The sequence below is a fragment of the Lepidochelys kempii genome, chromosome 1 (assembly GCF_965140285.1).
Source record: "Lepidochelys kempii isolate rLepKem1 chromosome 1, rLepKem1.hap1, whole genome shotgun sequence".
Taxonomy (NCBI): Eukaryota; Metazoa; Chordata; order Testudines; family Cheloniidae; genus Lepidochelys; species Lepidochelys kempii.
The window spans coordinates 133,598,246-133,615,572 of NC_136380.1; the positions used below are offsets into that span (position 1 = coordinate 133,598,246).

At 41.9% G+C, this 17,327-nt stretch overlaps 1 protein-coding gene across 1 annotated transcript in view; it reads left to right on the forward strand.

The window, feature by feature from the left end:
* Window positions 1-17,327, forward strand: part of CLCN4 (chloride voltage-gated channel 4) — a 56,712-nt gene that overhangs the window by 23,864 nt on the left and 15,521 nt on the right. The window contains exons 3-8 of the mRNA XM_073354691.2: window positions 715-814; window positions 5,657-5,844; window positions 11,392-11,514; window positions 13,930-14,136; window positions 14,230-14,310; window positions 15,521-16,066. Of these exons, the coding sequence (XP_073210792.1) occupies window positions 715-814; window positions 5,657-5,844; window positions 11,392-11,514; window positions 13,930-14,136; window positions 14,230-14,310; window positions 15,521-16,066 (1,245 nt within the window). The remainder of the gene's footprint in view (window positions 1-714; window positions 815-5,656; window positions 5,845-11,391; window positions 11,515-13,929; window positions 14,137-14,229; window positions 14,311-15,520; window positions 16,067-17,327) is intronic.

Consider the following 17,327-nt stretch of genomic DNA (forward strand, 5'->3'; position numbering starts at 1 on the left):
TGGGTTTTTTTCACCTTCCTCTGCAGCACGGGGGTGCAAGTCAATTGCCAGAATTACCTGGAAATATCTCACTTAATCCATTTCCTGCCATTGCAGAGGCCTTGGGCATTGGTCCATCTCACTCCCTCCTGTTCTTTCATGGTGGCACACAAGAGTCTAGTCTCCTGTGGGCTGTCATCCTTTGGTTTAATTTCAGTTGTTGGGTTTAGCGTGTGGGTGGCGTTGGTGTCCTGTAATATACAGAAGGTCAGACTAGATGATCTAGCTGTGCCTTCTAACCTAAAACTGTATGACTTTATGTAAGGGATGCAGACTCAAGCACAAATGCACTCATCAACAAAAGCCCACGTTATAGCCATCCGTAAAGCAGGAAAATGTTGTTTTCAAAACTGTTGTATCTCAGGTCATTGTGCACTCCCCGGTTCTTGAGCAGGACCTACAAAAAGATGGTCATAATTTGCCTTTCATTGCTCATGATTTCATCTGTCAATATGAGGGGGAAAAAAAAGAAGAAAAACTGTATTGAATCTGGTGGATTAGAGCTGAAATAATAAGTAAAACTGTTAAGGTTGGACAAATTCACTTGATCCCGAGCTCTGTAAAAACAATCAGTCTTTTTAGTGTTCAGTCCATCTGTGTTCAAATAAGAGTCTTGCCTTGTAGATGTGACACAACAAAACCGACTCTTATGAATCAGGGTATGTATTTTTTCAGATTACAAGCAAAAGTAAGGAATCCATATGGGAGTTCATCAAGAGTTTGTTGGATGCCTGGTCAGGATGGGTTGTAATGCTTCTCATAGGACTTCTGGCAGGTATGTGCATAATAGCAGCAGTGCTGCGTCAGGAACTCTCTCTCTCAGTCTTCCTGCAGAGCCAGCTGCTTATGTTTTACTTACTTTGTCTGGTCCCCAACTTTTCGAGATGGATGAGATAAAGAGATAGTTATGCACCCACACAGCTTTAATGCTTCGCTTGGAAAATCTCACACTGAGTGCTGACCTAGAAAAATTGCTATTAACAAGTAATGTGATTTTTGTATTGCTTTTGAAAACATGCCTCTGAGTGAAAGTGCCTTACCCTTGATGAACTGTTTTGACTATCTCAGCCTCTGATTCACATGTTCCTTTCTTGATCTTGTGAATTTAATTCCAGGGATAGATATTTTGATGCAGGAGGAGAGTACTATTAGAGTACAATGAAAATATAGTTCTCTAATGCACTAGATTCATTGTAGACCGGGTTATCTCTTTATACATGCCTAAAAAGGCGGGGCGGGGGGGGGAGACCTGACACACAACCAATTTCAGACTGACTTCCAGATCTGCTCACAAGCCAGACAGACATTACATATTTAACAACAAACTCAGATGGGAAATTCATTAATTTCCTGAGTTGCTCCTGTCTCCTGCTCAGTTTAGCATGTCTTCCAGTTTGGAAAGCTGCTCTCATGTTACCAACCTAAAACAGCGGCCTTGAATAGTTTTTATGCTGTCTCGATTATGTCAATGTGATTATGACTGCTAGGAAATAGCATGATGCCAAGTTTTACACACCATGTTCTCACCAAAACTAGTGTGAATCTCCTGGTTTAACAAATGTAAAGTTAGTATATTTAATATCAGTGTTTAGAACTGCGAGTGGAAGCTGTTCTGGAACATTATGGCTAAAGCTATCTGGAGCCTTTTTGCTGAAGTGAAATTTTGACAAAATACGCTGTTTCATGGAGACATATAAATTTACACAAAACTTTTGTTGGGAAGATGTGAGCTATGAGACACCCACACCCACCCACCCTGGGGATTAGAGTACCAGCCTGGGAAATGTTCAAGTCAGTGCTCTGCCTGAGTTGGGATGAAATAGCTCTGCTCTGAATCAGGGACTTGAACCTGTCTCCCCCACATTCCAAGACAGTACCCCAATTACACAGCTATACAGTGAAAACATATGCTCGTTCACTCTCTCATTCCAATGTGGAACCAAAATATTTTGAAACCTCAAAAGTTGATGCCAAATGGAATTGTTGGCCTTCAGGTATGTCATATGGGTATGCTGAGGTTAGGTTGGAGCTAGTTAACATGTTAACTAACTCTACCCTTTTCCCTAATGTGGAGGAAGGTTAACACCTTTTATCTCAACTGGCTGCATTGAAATAAAATATGTTATTCTGCACCTATGCTAGGGAAAAGGTTGTAGTTAGGTTGGGCTTAGTTAATAGATATGAACTACTCACAGACATACACCTTACCACTTCTTTGACTACCGTACACCACAGACAACACACAACGCGTTTAATTCTGCCCCTCTAGGGAAATGTGCCTTCCAGTATCCCCTTTACCAAACAATCCTGTCCCAACACATCAGACTACCCATCAAGATTGTCTTCTGCACACTTCTTCATCACGGTGGTGGCCTGATGTAGTAGAAAGAAAAGACCAGTGGTTAAGGAACTAGCTTGGAGCCCAAGAGGCTCTGCCACAGACTTCCTGTGTGACCTTGGGAGAGCCCTGATTTGTAAAGGTGTTTAGGTGTTGTTTCACTCAGCATTGCAAGGCCTAAGGGATCTAGATGGCTAAGTTCCATTTTCAAAAGCGATTTAGGCACTTAGGAGCCTAAGTCTCACTGAAAGTCATTTAAACTAGCTTGACTTTCTGAGGTTTCCGAGCAGCTGCATCTCCATTGACTTTCTTGGAGCGGTGAGTTTTCAGCACTTATGCTTTTCTGGCTCACAGGGCTCTACCTAACCTATTAGCCCATAGTACTGCCCAGGACGGTCATTCAGTCTTTCCATGTCTGTTTTTTTATCTGAAAAATGGTGCTACATGTGTAGCACTTTCATCTGTTAGCAGATCTCAAAGCACTTGACCCCAGCAGCCTCATTTTACAGCTAGCATAACTATGCAGTTTCCTCAGAGGCACCATAGTGTAATGGATGAAATGAGCCTATCACGTCAGAGGCCTGGACATGTGTCCCCAGCTGTGCCACAAACTTTCTTGACCTTGGGCAAGTCACTTTATAAGGTTAAAAACAATCTTATAGTCCATGGGTGGCCAAACTGAGGCTCACAAACCACACGCATCTCTTTTACCATTTAAGTGAGGCTTGCGGAGCCCTCTTCCTCCCATTCTTCACCTACCAGACTGGGGCGGGGAAGCTCAGGGCCTCTGCCTTGCAGCGGGGTGGTGGGGTAGGGGCTTTTGCCCGGCAGGGAGGAGGGTCTTGGGGCTTCAGCCCTGCAGGATGCACCTGCTGGGGGTCATCAAGTACCTCCTGAGGCAGGTGTGCCCCGGCTCTTGAACTTCTGAAGCTTGTCGTATGCGGCTTGGAGGGCCAGTAAGTTTGGCCACCCCGATATAGTCCTTATTTACTTCACCTGTGAAGTGACATGAGTATTGATTTACCTGACAGGGCATGGTGGAAGGCTTCACTAAGGATCTGTCTATACTGCACATCACAGGCAGCAGCATGTAGGGTACGTGTAACTACATGCCTCAGTGAAAAAGCAGGCTGCATCCACACTGAGATGTGTAGCTACATGTATCAGTGAAAGGCTCTGGGGGGCGGGGGGAGGCAGCGGTGCCTTAGTCTACACTGCTGTTTATACCCATGCTGGGGTGTGTGCATAGTGTATGTACTCGACATGCTGCCAAAAGCAGGGTGCAGGGTAGATGTACCTTAAGCGAAGCTTGGGAAGTGTCGATAAATATGGAGGTCCATCAGAGGATGAGAGAGGGACTGAACTCTGCACATTTTGGACAAGGCAGAGGTTTCCTTGGGCCAATCCCAGGTCTTGTGTTTCCTTGAACCAGTTAGAGATTCTGATCAGTAGGAGGTTTTTCAGAAAATCATAGAGCTTACAGAGAAACTCACTTAGCTAGGCACATTGAGGTCAGTAGCGTTATGGTGATTTACACCAACTCAGAATATGGCCCACTGTTTCTATAGAAACTTGAGCAACTAGAAATGACAAGCCACAAAAAAAACCAAAACAAACAAACAAAACCTAACTCTTTACAAAAGCAAAAACTTGGATTGCTACACCAGCTTTCCCCTTTGCTTCCCTAATGATCTCACATACCTCTCATTGGCATATCTGTGTTCCCCTTCAGTTTGGAGACAGATTCTTCCCATATCACATGAAATCCTTCATTGTTGTCATATGCCTTATAGTGGTGACAAGTATTATCCCTCTTGCCGATGTGACAATAAATGTGATGTACTTATGAAGTTATTGCAGAACCTTTCAGTTGTCTTTAAAGAGTTTGTTTCTAATTTAACTTTTGAATACAATTTTAATAGTTTGTCAATGACAGCATCTGGAGACATCAGTGTAGAATAAGTCCAAAATAGATCTTCAGAGATATGAACAGCTCGGGAATGGAGGTTGTTCATAACTCTGAATAAAACATTATGGTTCTTCTCTCAAAAAGTTTACAACTAAATATTGACTTAATACAGCTTTGAAACTTTACTATGCAGAAGAAAAATGCTGCTTTGAACCATCTTAATTTAAATGAAACATACATGGAAACAGTTTCCTTACCTTGTCAAATCTTTTTTTAAACTTTCCCTTTATTTTTTTAGTATGTTTAACACTGTACTGTAATGTGTTTGCTTCCCCCCCACACCTCCGTCTCTGCTATTGCTTGATTGAATCCTTCCGGCTCCAAATGAGGGGTGTGGTTGACCAGGCAGTTCGTAACTCTGGTGTTCGTAACTTTGAGCTTCTACTGTACACCAGTGGACAGGCTTTCACAGTCTTATGCACAGTCAAATGCACAGGTGCTAAGGTGACTTCTGTGTTTTCACAATACTAGAGCTATGGCAGATTATGATATTTGATTAGGAATTGTACAGGAAGGTCAAGATCTTCTCTGGGAATCCACAGCATAGGGTATATACTCAAGCATTGTTTGGCCACTGGATGTCACTGTTGCTCTGTATAATTATTTGAAAAAGCTGGCTCTGGCAATGAAGGATGAAGTTCATAAAGAAAGTATTTTAAGGACATTTTTATTCTCAGGCTTGAATTACTATTAGGTATCTACATCAATGTTTAAATGGTAGTCCCATTGATCTTAATGACTAAACTATCATAAAATTCAGTAAATCAGGATTGGGCCTTACATTATTTGTATTACTTAAATTGCTCATTTAAAGATCTGTGTACTGGGACCAACAGAAATGCGTGTGTCTGTGCGTGCACACATATGCCCCTCCTCTCATCTACCATGTGGAACAATTTCCCTGATCCTGCAGTCTGATATGTATACATTGATTTCTCTGCATGTGTGAAGTCCCATTAACTTCACTGGTATGCCAGCAGTCAAATGGCATGCTGACATGGATCAGCTTGCAGGATTGCGGCTTGTGTCTGTATTTGGAATGTGATGTCCCATTTTATCAGGGGCAGAGCCAAGATGAGAATTATGGTGTTCAAAAGAAGCATTGCACAGTAAAATGTAGAAGAAGAGAGGACATTTTTGGAGAAGCTCAGTTCCTCCCTACTAACTCACAGCTGTTCAGTCTAATTATTTGGCCCATTTTTATGCTCCGATTGTAACTGGTCCTTCAGATCATGTGTTTTGTTTCAATATAATTAGATGAATATGTGTTCCACTTAACTTTATTTTTTATTTCCTGATCTTTTTTTAAGGCACGTTAGCTGGAGTTATAGATTTAGCTGTAGACTGGATGACAGATCTGAAAGAGGGTGTCTGCTTATCTGCATTCTGGTACAGCCATGAGCAGTGCTGCTGGACATCTAATGAAACCACATTTGATGACCGGGACAAATGTCCCCTGTGGCAGAAATGGTCCGAGCTTCTGGTAAACCGGTCTGAGGTATGCAAGACCTGCTTAGGCTGTAGACTGGGAAATACTAACCATTCCCAGATTATTCTTTCCCCCCCACCCACTACTCTGTGATATTCTCTTCAAACAGTCTGTCCCCCAACCCCCGAGGTAGAGTTATGAACTGCCAATATTGTTACCAGGGGTTCCCACAAACATTTTCTGCTTAGCCTGTTATAAGCCCCAGGTCTCGTGTGTGTGCTGCAGAGACAAAGTCTGCGAGAATGGGGAAATCTCTTATTTGTATCCTTACTAGAATAAAAGAATTACCTCATAACTAGATCTGGGTGAAAATTTTCAGACAAGTTATTTATTTGCTAAAAAATGCGGTTGTGGTCAACCTGAAACTATTAACAAATTTGACCTGATTAGTTTCGGCTCAAAAAACTTTCTCCAATCTCTCTCTTTCTCTGTGGAGAACAGAGTATGGGAGTATCTTCCACCAGCCATTTTTAAAAAAACATCTGATGCTTGCTGCAATCTCATCCATTCAGGAAAAAAGTGTTTTGGATGTGCTGTTACGGGCTTCTGGATAAGTCATCTTTGGTTTAAGGGATTTAGCGGAATAAACAGAAGGTTTGACTCCACTAGGGAGAACGCCACAACCTTCACTTTAATTTGGCAGTGCAATTTTAACCTGGAACTCCATACAGTCTCTAAGAACCCTGTCGTTGCTGTACAACAACAGGTTGGTCATTCTTAACAGTAACCCCAAAGCTGCTGTTTTAGTTTTAGCTGGACTGCACTGTCTGTGGACACGCATGGCCTAATTTTCCAGAGGGGATGTCTCATTGACTTCACTGGCACTTGTGTGTACATGCCGCGCTGTTTGATACCAAGCAAGAATCTCTCCTGTACAGTGGGTGATACACAATGCAATGCAATTTGCATGGCATTTCAACTGTCTTAGTCAGTATTTATAGACTGATAGTTGTTTCTTAGGTTTCAGAGTAGCAGCCGTGTTGGTCTGTATTCGCAAAAAAGAAAAGGAGGACTTGTGGCACCTTAGGGACTAAATAAATAACTAAATAAATTTGTTAGTTTCTGAGGTGCCACAAGTACTAGTTGTTTCTTAGTAACATTAAATAAACATTGTCCCAGGATAAATTGCTGAACTGGAGTGAAGTTGTAGATTATTAGAAATCCCTGGATGGAGAAGAGGTGGGGAGGAAGGAGCGTTGCATTAAGCATAACAGCTGGATGGGTGTTTTAGTTCACACGTAGTTAATATTTTCACCATATTCAAGCTAGGTTTCTGATCCTTAAGGATTACAGTGAAAATAACTATTAGTTTGACTTGATTCTGGCGACTCCCCCAGACCAACAGAGCTTCTAAGATCTGCAGTCTTCCCCTGTCTCACTGACTTCTACAGTCAGTAGATCTAACTGTATTAATATTGTTATATTATGGTAGCATCTAGAGACCCCAATCAGGCACCAGGGCCCCACAGGAAATGTACACACATACATCAGAAAGTCAGTCCTACCTCTGTACAAACTCTGCAGGCTTCTCAAAGCCTTGTAGAATTTCTAAGAACAATCAAGATTGATTTAATTACAGTCAGTACACAGAGAGATTTTTGTTCCCATTCATAAATTACTACACCTTGCAGAAGACATCCAAACAACAGACACAAGCACAGTGAAAAGAACTGGTTGCCTTGAGTGTGCAGAGGGAACAGTTCACAGAACATTTTACATAAAAAGTTCTTGGAGGATTTTTCCCAGATGTAATATGTTCAGACTCTTCTATTTTATGCACAGCTGTGGCTCTGCTTATCATGTCTAACTGAATTTGACATTTTGGAGCCCTAGATCATTTCTTCCCTGTGGTTTTGGGCATCATGGCTCCTTTCAGCCCCTTAAATATGTTGCCACTATGAATTCTGACACATCCTATGGGATCTGTCAGTATTCTTTTAATTATAGTATTTCTATGAAACCTCCCCCCCAAAAAGCAGATTTGATTTAGAGAAAACATGAAAATAAATCAGTCTATGCATCAGATCATGTTTTCTTCCCGACTCCTCATTATACAGGTTACCTGTGTTGGCCATCCATTCAACCCTGTGCTCTTTCCTTCTTCTATTCCAGTGGCTTTCAACCTTTCCAGATTACTGTACCCCTTTCAGGAGTCTGATTTGTATTGCGTACCCCCAAGTTCACTTAAAAACCTCACTTAAAAACTGCTTGCTTACAAAATCAGACATAAAAATACAAAAGTGTCACAGCACACTATTACTGAAAGATTGCTTACTTCCTTATTTTTATCATATTATTATAAATCAATTGGAATATAAATATTGTATATACATTTCAGTGTACAGTAAATAGAGCAGTATAAACAAGTCACTGTATGAAATTTTAGTTTGTACTGACTTTGCTAGTGTTTTTTATGTAGCCTGTTGTAAAACTAGGCAAATATTTAGATTAGTTGATGTACCCCTTGGAAGACCTCTGCATACCCCAAAGATACACATACCCCAGGTTGAGAACCACTATCCTATTCCAGTGCCATTCCTTAAAACAGCCAGCAGAGGATGCTGTAAAAGTAGGATACGCGCCATCTTCCTTGTGGAGACTAAACTTGCCTCAGGTAATACACTGGAGCCATCTGTTTTGGCCTAGAGTGTTGACTCCAACAGTAGACCCGTAGGCTTATATGTAAGCATGTGAGTAAGTGCCTTCCTGAATCAGGGTCTTGGTGATGGCAGCTAAAGTGTGGCTGAGTCACTAGTACTTCCCTTCTGAAAGACTATTAATCTTTAGAAACTGTTATTTAAAGTTCCAAAAGTTTATGACTATAAGTGTTCAAAAAAGAACTCAATCTTGCCTGTGACCACGTGTCTAGTTCATGGAGGATAGGTCCATCAATGGCTATTAGCCAGGATGGACAGGAATGGTGTCCCTAGTCTCTGTTTGCCAGAAGCTGGGAATGGGCGACAGGGGATGGATCACTAGATGATTACCTGTTCTGTTCATTCCCTCTGGGGCACCAGGCATTGGCCACTGTCGGAAGACAGGATACTGGGCTAGATGGACCTTTGGCCTGACCCCGTATGGCCATTCTTATGTTCATATGTCAAATGTTTGGAGAATGTGAGGATGAATGTTATCCCTAGGGACGTAGTTGTGCAAAAAAAGTGGGATCCCAGTAGTCTGACCCAGTATGATGTAGTATGTGTGTCTGTAGCAAATACCTAAAACAGATCTGCAGTCTTTACATCTGAGATTTGAAAAAGGAGTCTGTCAAAAGAAATGAATATGGTGCAGCTTAATTGAATTAAGAAGCAAAATAGCTGCTTTAGCTCAATGTTTTAGAGCCAAATTCTCACCAGATGAGCTGGAACTGCTGCAGATTCACACTAGTGTAGCTGAGATCAGAATGTAGCCCTGGGACTGCAAACTCAGACTGTCCTCTAAGGCAGGGGTTAACATTTTTCTTTCTGAGGCCCCCCACTGTCCTATTAAAAATCTCCATGGCCTCCTTGTGTCCCAACAACTGTTTTTCTATATATAAAAGCAAGGACAAGCATTAGGGGGTAGCAATCAGGGCAACTCCCCGGAGCCCCACGCCACAGGAGGCCTCATGAAGCTAAGTTGCTCAGGCTTCAGCTCCAGCTCAGGGTGGAGGGGCTTGGGCCTCTGGGCTTCAGCTTTCTGCCCTGGGCCCCAGCAAATCTAATGCCAGCCCTGCTTAGCAGACCCCCTGAAACCTGTTTGCAGCTGCCTTTGTGGTCCCGGATGGCTGGTTGAGAACCACTGCTCTAAGGGAATAGTGAATATTACCATTGAGTCTCTAGTTGAAAGCACTAGGGAGAAGACATTCATGGGGAAATGAAATAAACATTCTTCAGCTGGAACAATAAAACTCCACTATGACTATGGATGGGTGTCCTTGATAAGTATGGAATTTATTACTTAAGTCTTGGGTCATGGGGGTTGATAACACTCTGCTCTTCTGCTGTTATCAGTAAGGCCACTCATTGATATCGTATTCGGATAGAAATATCTAGGGATATGCTAGAGTTAGTTATTGTTATGGCATGTTTGGCAAACGGGGACCATCACATTGACCTTGCCTGCTTTGTCATTCATAAGATTGGAAAATAGGGTTTTTAGCATTGAGAACTGGAACAGAATAGGAGTAGTTGACACAGACTTCCTTGATGGTCACACATACAGCATGGTGTCCTCTTAATTCTCTGCCATCTGAAAAAGCACTCTCAGTACTTCAAATACAGGTTATGGACACTACTAGTCTTCACTGAGGCTTCCCTTGTCTCTGTTCTGGACCATCAGGCAGTGGAGGGAGAACCTTCAAAGGTGTGCATCATATTGTCATCTTTAGACTGATAAATCACAGCTCCATGCCTCCGATTGGATCAGTCCATTATGAGCTCTTTTTTGGCTATTGGACTGTCTAAGTGGCTTTATTATTTGGAGGGGACACATCCAATGGTAACTCAACCCCGAAAAGGTCAAGGTCATGCTTGTGGGTAGGGAAGAGTGTCTTGAGGAAAACTTGGGCAGTTTTTGTATGTCCATTCCAGGGAGAATGGCATCACTAGAGATGGGTGTGGAACTTGGAGGTAACCACTGACTGCTCACTCCGTAGTTACAACAGTGATTTAGAGTGGCTATTACCATTACCATCTGCATCCTGTCGGGAAAGCCCATCTCTTTATCTTGAGTACAGGCCTCAGCATGATTGCTTATGCTTTTGTCATATCCAGGGTAAACGACTGTAATACATTCATAATTGGGCATCCTTTCAAATTGCTTTGGAGGCCGCAACCACTGCAGAATGTGTCCTGTACCTTATACCTTCAGATAGGAGTGAGGAATTCAGTTATACCCATCTTCTGTGAAGTGCACTGGCTGTTAATACACCAAAGAATATAATGTAAGGTATCAGAGTTAGTATGGAGAGCCTCTTCATAATCTAAACCCTCAGAACTGGACTGATCACTTCGCATCCTATGTTCCTGCCTGATCATTACAATTAGCCGGGGTGATACTGGTCTTGCCCCTTCTATTAAAATTAATGGAGAAGTGTTGCTAAATCCCCGACTTTGAAAATCTCAGCCAGCGTCCCCAGAGAGGCCCACCGCCGTCTCTCGTTGGCTGACTTTAAAGTACATTGCAAATCCCTCCTTTGGGGTATTTTTTCTCTGGCTGTAACTGGGTTTGCCCCGGTGCTAGGTTTGCTTGATGTTGTTTGGACTGTGTATATGTGCTCAGCTTTTCTTTCAACTGTTTAAGTGTTTAGTTTGGTATTTTGTATAGTGCGTGAGAAGCTTCCAAAAGACACCATGTAGATTGGTTTAAATAAACTAAGATGCTGCATCTATGTATCTTTGCGGAGCACAAAAATGTGCAAACATTCACACTTACTGAGGCAGAAGCAGCTTCAATCATACCACTAGTGTTGCAGTAATTGAACAGAACCTGCTCCACCCCACTCCAAATCCTAATAAGAACATAAGGTTATTTCATTGCATTTGTCTAACAGTGTTTTTGCTGTTGTTTTTCCAGGGTGCAAGTGCTTACATTCTAAACTATTTTCTGTACATTATGTGGGCTCTATCTTTTGCTTTCCTGGCAGTCTCCCTGGTCAGGGTGTTTGCTCCTTACGCCTGTGGTTCTGGGATTCCAGAGGTGAGTTTCTTCCAGATGGATGCATATTTAAAACCTGAAAAGTCATTTCATGTTCTAGACCTGTGCCATTATATAGCTATGCCTTTGGCATATGAACAAGCAGAAGCAAGGCATTTTAATATTTTTTTTCACCTGACATGTCTTTATATTATGCCTTTTGCCTAAGCTGTGTTCATGTTTCCTGTCTAAATTCTTCATCTTAGACTCCACTCAAAGGCATACGCAATGGCTGCTGTTTTGGTCAACAACCCAAGGACTGAACTGGACACTTCCAGAGCTAAAAGCATGAACTGCTAGAACCTGAGTTAAAGATCCAAGGCTCCCTAACTGGGCTGTAACAATTCATATTCTCTGTGGATTGGACACAGAGGGGGAGCCATAGTGCATACTCATCAGTGGGTTACACATGAATATTTGCCTGGAAGTCCACCAGATACAATTACATGTTCCAGTTATAAGGGAGAAGATAAAAATTTAGGCCAAGATTTAAGGGGTGGGGGCGCAAAAAAAAGGGAAGGGAGGAAGATTCAAGACCAAGCTTTCCAAAGTAACTAGTGAGTTTGAGCTCCTCAATTTTTGGGGGCCCACCATTTGGAATTCCTTTAAAGGATCTGATTTTCTGAAAACCAGGTGTGTCAAGCTGGGTGCCCAAAATTCAGGCAACCAAAGTCACCAGTCACTTTTGAAAATTTGGCCCTAAATCCATCTTTGGGTTCTTAAATTAGTGACCTTGAAATCAAGAAGAGCTACAGGTTACTTAATACTTTAATAAAACATGTCAGACGCTAAAAGAAAAAAAAATGGGGGGGGAAGGCTAAATAACAGCTGGGTATTATTAAGAGCCTCCATATGGATTGTGGAGTCTAAATTTAAGCTTCAGTCTTTGAAAGTCTGATCCTTGTCCTTCAAATTTAATTCATTGTACAGATCTGTTTGCTCCTTTCGTCACCCCTAGGAGAGCAACCCAAGAAATCTAAAACTGATTAACCAAAAATCTGGAACTGGTTGGAAAAAATAATTGCAAAACCCTCCTGAAATATTGACATTGTTTCCGTTGCTCAGGTGTCAATATGAAGCTATTTTTTATTTTATTTTTTCAATTTTTGTTGTAACTTTTTAATTTTTTAAATAAAAATATTATCAAACATTTTCACTTACAGAAAACCTGGATTTTAATAAATGAAAATGTCTACTGGTTTTGATAACATTTTGGATAAAAATTCTGATAATGAAGTCAGAAGTCAAAAAAGGCCACTTTTGGATGAAAAACTTTGAATTTGCAAAATTTTGAGACGTTTAAAAATCAACAAACACCAAAGCCAAAAACCTTATTTCAAGACTGGTTTGAGTGTACTTTTAGAAAACTTGCTTAGAGATTGATTTATTGCTTTATATCTTTGGGGAAGAATACAAAGGAAAAAAGGAAGCGGGGGAGTATCAATCCGTGTAAACTGGAGCTTGGCATAGTGTATACTTAAACTGACACAGCTTAGTTGATCTCACTTTTAAAATCATGATGGTCTCAACTCGTGCTATAATTTTGTAAAGGATTTTCTATTATTATTTTACATGTATATTGCTTTAATGGCTATAAGCTAACCAGGTCATGCGTTCTTGCGATGTAGGCACTGTACAAACATATAGTAAATCATAGTTCCTTCCCTCTCAAAGGGCTACAAGACACATTAAATTGGCTGTTGCTTGCACACGCTCAGTCAATTCCTTTTACAGTGCAGTCACTAAAGGAACTCAGATGCCATGTCTAGTCCCCCTGGACTGGATTGCTGGAACAGGATGTAGAAAAATAAAAATCACTGCTAAGAATGGTGACAAGTGATGGGTGTATGCTAGAGTTACCTTCAGTTTAGACATGTTTTAGAGGCAAATTCCAAATCAGATTTCTGCCTGTTGACTTTGTCTGTTTAAATATGGCAAGATTTGATCCATATTTAAAAAAAATTGAGAGAAACTTGTTAAAACCAAGACCTCTGCAAGGTTCAGTCTCATGGCACTGTAATATTTTTCTGTGATGGGATTTTTGGAAATAACAAAAAATATAATGTTTATGGAATCTGCCCCACACTATAATTATTTTGTTTTTTTGGTCACACTCATTTGCATCTCATTTAAGCCCTGATCCTGCAAGCCAATCCACATGGGCAGCGTCCCATTGACTTCACACAGGCAGGGTCCACCCACATTAACTAGCTTGTAAAATTGTTGCCATGTCTACCCACTACTCATGTTAACCACTAGTACGATATCACTGTAGAAGAGTTGTCTTAATCTTTCGCTGAGTGCATCAGTGGCTTCTTTCAAGCAATGATTTGTCTACTATAGTTGTTAAGTCATTTTTGCAAAATTGAAGTTGCAGAAGTTTATTTAGTTCTTCAACCTATTCTTCCTGCCTTCCAGATAAAAACCATCCTGAGTGGTTTCATTATTAGGGGCTACCTGGGGAAGTGGACACTCTTAATCAAAACAGTCACCTTGGTTCTCGTGGTGTCTTCGGGCCTCAGCCTCGGCAAAGAAGGTCCTTTAGTGCATGTGGCTTGTTGCTGTGGTAACTTCTTCAGCAGCCTCTTCTCAAAGTACAGCAAGAATGAAGGAAAGAGGAGAGAGGTGAGCTTGGACTCAGATTGACTATATTTAAGGGGAACGAAATGACAACAACTCAAAGGGCTCATGCCTTGTATGCAAATCTTTGTGTTGCAGGTGCTTTCAGCTGCAGCTGCTGCAGGAGTCTCTGTGGCTTTTGGTGCTCCAATTGGTGGTGTACTTTTTAGCCTGGAAGAGGTAAGAGCTACCAGTGAATCAGCTGTGTTTCACTTTCATGATATATGTTTGCAGAATTCATTTGCATCAGTAACAATACTTTCCCTTGATTCCTTCCTTACGAATCCAGAATTCATTTGCATCAGTAACAATACTTTCTCTTGATTCCTTCCTTACGAATCCTTTTTATTTTCCCAATATTGTTATGCCATATATAAGCATATATAATCTGTAATTGTTACCAATGAGAAGTTACCCTGTAGATTAGCATAATGTTGGCAGAAGAGGAGTAATAGTCTCCTGGAGATAACCAAAGGTGTGATTGTGCTGTGTGTGTGTTCAGCATTTGACCCCATACAGAAAAGGTGTATGCCTTGAGCATTCTAACAAAAGATTACAGAAACTTACTACAGCATGTCTAGAGATCATAACTCCAGTGTGTCCATTTAAAACATCACAGTTCAACAGCTTCCTTTATGATTCATCTGATGTTCATTTTCCATTGTTCGCAATTTCCTCCTCAAGTCTGAAAATGCCTTTCCTTACAGATGTGTGACCATGTTCTGGTCACAGACACACCCATGTATGTAAAGTCACAATTACCAACAGAGGGAATGCAGTAGGGCAGGGGTAGGCAAACTTTTTGGCCTGAGGGCCACAGCAAAGTTCCGAAACTGTAGGAAGGGCCAGGTAAGGAAGGCTGTGCCTCCCCAAACAGCCTGGCCCTCACCCCCTATCCACCCCCTCCCACTTCCTGCCCCCTGACTGCCCCCCTCAGAACCCCTATCCAAGCCCCCCCCCGTTCCCTGTCCCCTGACCGCCCCCCCCCCGAACCTCTACCCCATCTAACTGCCCCCTGCTCCTTGTCCCCTGACTGCCCCCCGGGACCTCCTGCCCCTTATCCAACCCCCCACTCCCCGCCCCCTTACTATGCCACTCCGAGCAGCAAGACTGGCAGCTGTGCCGCATGGCCGGAGCCAGCCACACTGCAGTGCTGCCTGGCAGGAGCTCGCAGCATGGCAAGCTGAGGCTGCAGGGGAAGGGGGACAACAGGGGAGGGACTGGGAGCTCAAGGGCTGGGCAGGATGGTTCCGCAGGCCAGATGTGGCCTGTGGGCTGTACTTTGCCCACCTCTGCAGTAGGGCCTGTGGTGCAACAAAAAAGAGAGTAACTAAATCAAAACACCTTACCTCCCACTCAGTTAAGCATTCACTGTTTCTGTTTGTTTTAGGTTAGTTATTATTTTCCCCTGAAAACCCTCTGGAGGTCATTTTTTGCTGCTCTTGTGGCTGCCTTTACTCTGAGGTCCATCAATCCGTTTGGAAACAGCCGACTGGTTCTTTTTTATGTGGAGTACCACACCCCCTGGTATATGGCTGAACTTTTCCCATTCATTCTGCTTGGGGTCTTTGGAGGTCTGTGGGGGACGCTCTTTATCCGTTGCAACATTGCATGGTGCCGGAGGCGCAAAACAACCAGGCTTGGGAAGTATCCGGTCCTAGAGGTCATTGTGGTAACTGCTATCACTGCCATCATCGCCTATCCTAATCCATACACTCGGAGGAGCACCAGTGAGCTGATCTCTGAGCTTTTCAATGACTGTGGCGCTCTGGAGTCCTCACAACTCTGTGACTATATTAATGACCCAAACATGACCAGGCCCGTAGATGACATCCCTGACAGACCTGCTGGCTTTGGAGTCTACACTGCAATGTGGCAGCTGGCCCTGGCTCTGATTTTTAAAATTATTATCACAATATTTACTTTTGGCATGAAGGTAAGTTGGAGGGTGTGTAAAGTTCATTGCTGCAATCCATATTGTGTGTTGAAGCTAGACTTTTGCATGACAAGACCAGGTTAATATCAGAGCTTAGAGTGTCATGTTCAGGTTACATACGTCTGGCATAATACCAGGGATGTGTGTGAGAACATGCAAATTCTGAAGCACAAGGCAATAGAAAATTAGGGCTTAATTAGGATTCTGCTTTGATGGCAACAGATTCATCTAAAGATTCAGAAATTAGCAAGAGTTCCACAGACACTCCTGGTATCAGGGTGAATTGTAAGATGCTATCACAGAACCTTCTCATGGTCTTTCATTCAGCGTTTGTATTTTGTAGTAATATACAGAGTAACTCAATTTAGCTGTAGCATGCTATCTGTTTTTGTATGTCTCACTTCCCCTGCTTCTCATCAACTTGCATTGGATACAAAGAAGACCGTATTGGATTGAGCCCCCTTGTTGTATCTGCTAGGTTTCTTTGATTTTTCTTGGTTTAAAAAAAAAGATACAGTATTGTTATTGAGCATTTACATTCACTATTGCCAGTAAGTCAATAAAGCATGATTCCCACTTCAAATGAAATTCAGCTCCCTTGGAAATATGGAGTATTTTATATTGCTGTATATTCTTGTCTTAATACAGTGCAGTGTAGCCAAGTTGCACTGATTGTGGGAACCATACGTTTGAATTTACTGACTATTTATTAATTTAAAAGATCACAAGATTATGCAAATATGCAACATTTGAAATAAAAGCTCAGCTGTAAGATTCCATCCGTGCAGGTTTTATTGATTTGTTTTATTTTTTCCCTTCATTGTGTTTGTCAAGTTTTGCTTTTTAGAAAGAAAGGGGAAATAGAGTTCAGTACATCAGACCAAATGGCTAAAAGAAAAAAAGTGCTGTCTGAAGGTGAACCTACATCAAGCAAGGGTTATTTTGGTTTAACACCCCTCCACCCCAAACAAATAGGGGTTTTGTGGTCCAGATTCCATTTTATCCAAGCCCAAACTACACAAAGTGGGAAGAGGCAAGTTGTAGCTATATGGTTGTTGGTGGAGTCCATTTGTAAACATACATTTGTCTGTACAAACTAGTAGCTCGCATTCACATAAATAAATTCATGGTTTTATTCCAAAAAGTGAAACTATTGAAATAAACCCAACAGTTTGATTATTTTGCTAACCTAACCAACTGCTGTTTTCTCAACGTCTAATTTAGGACCTGTCCATAGCAGAATGAATCAAGTTCTAATGAG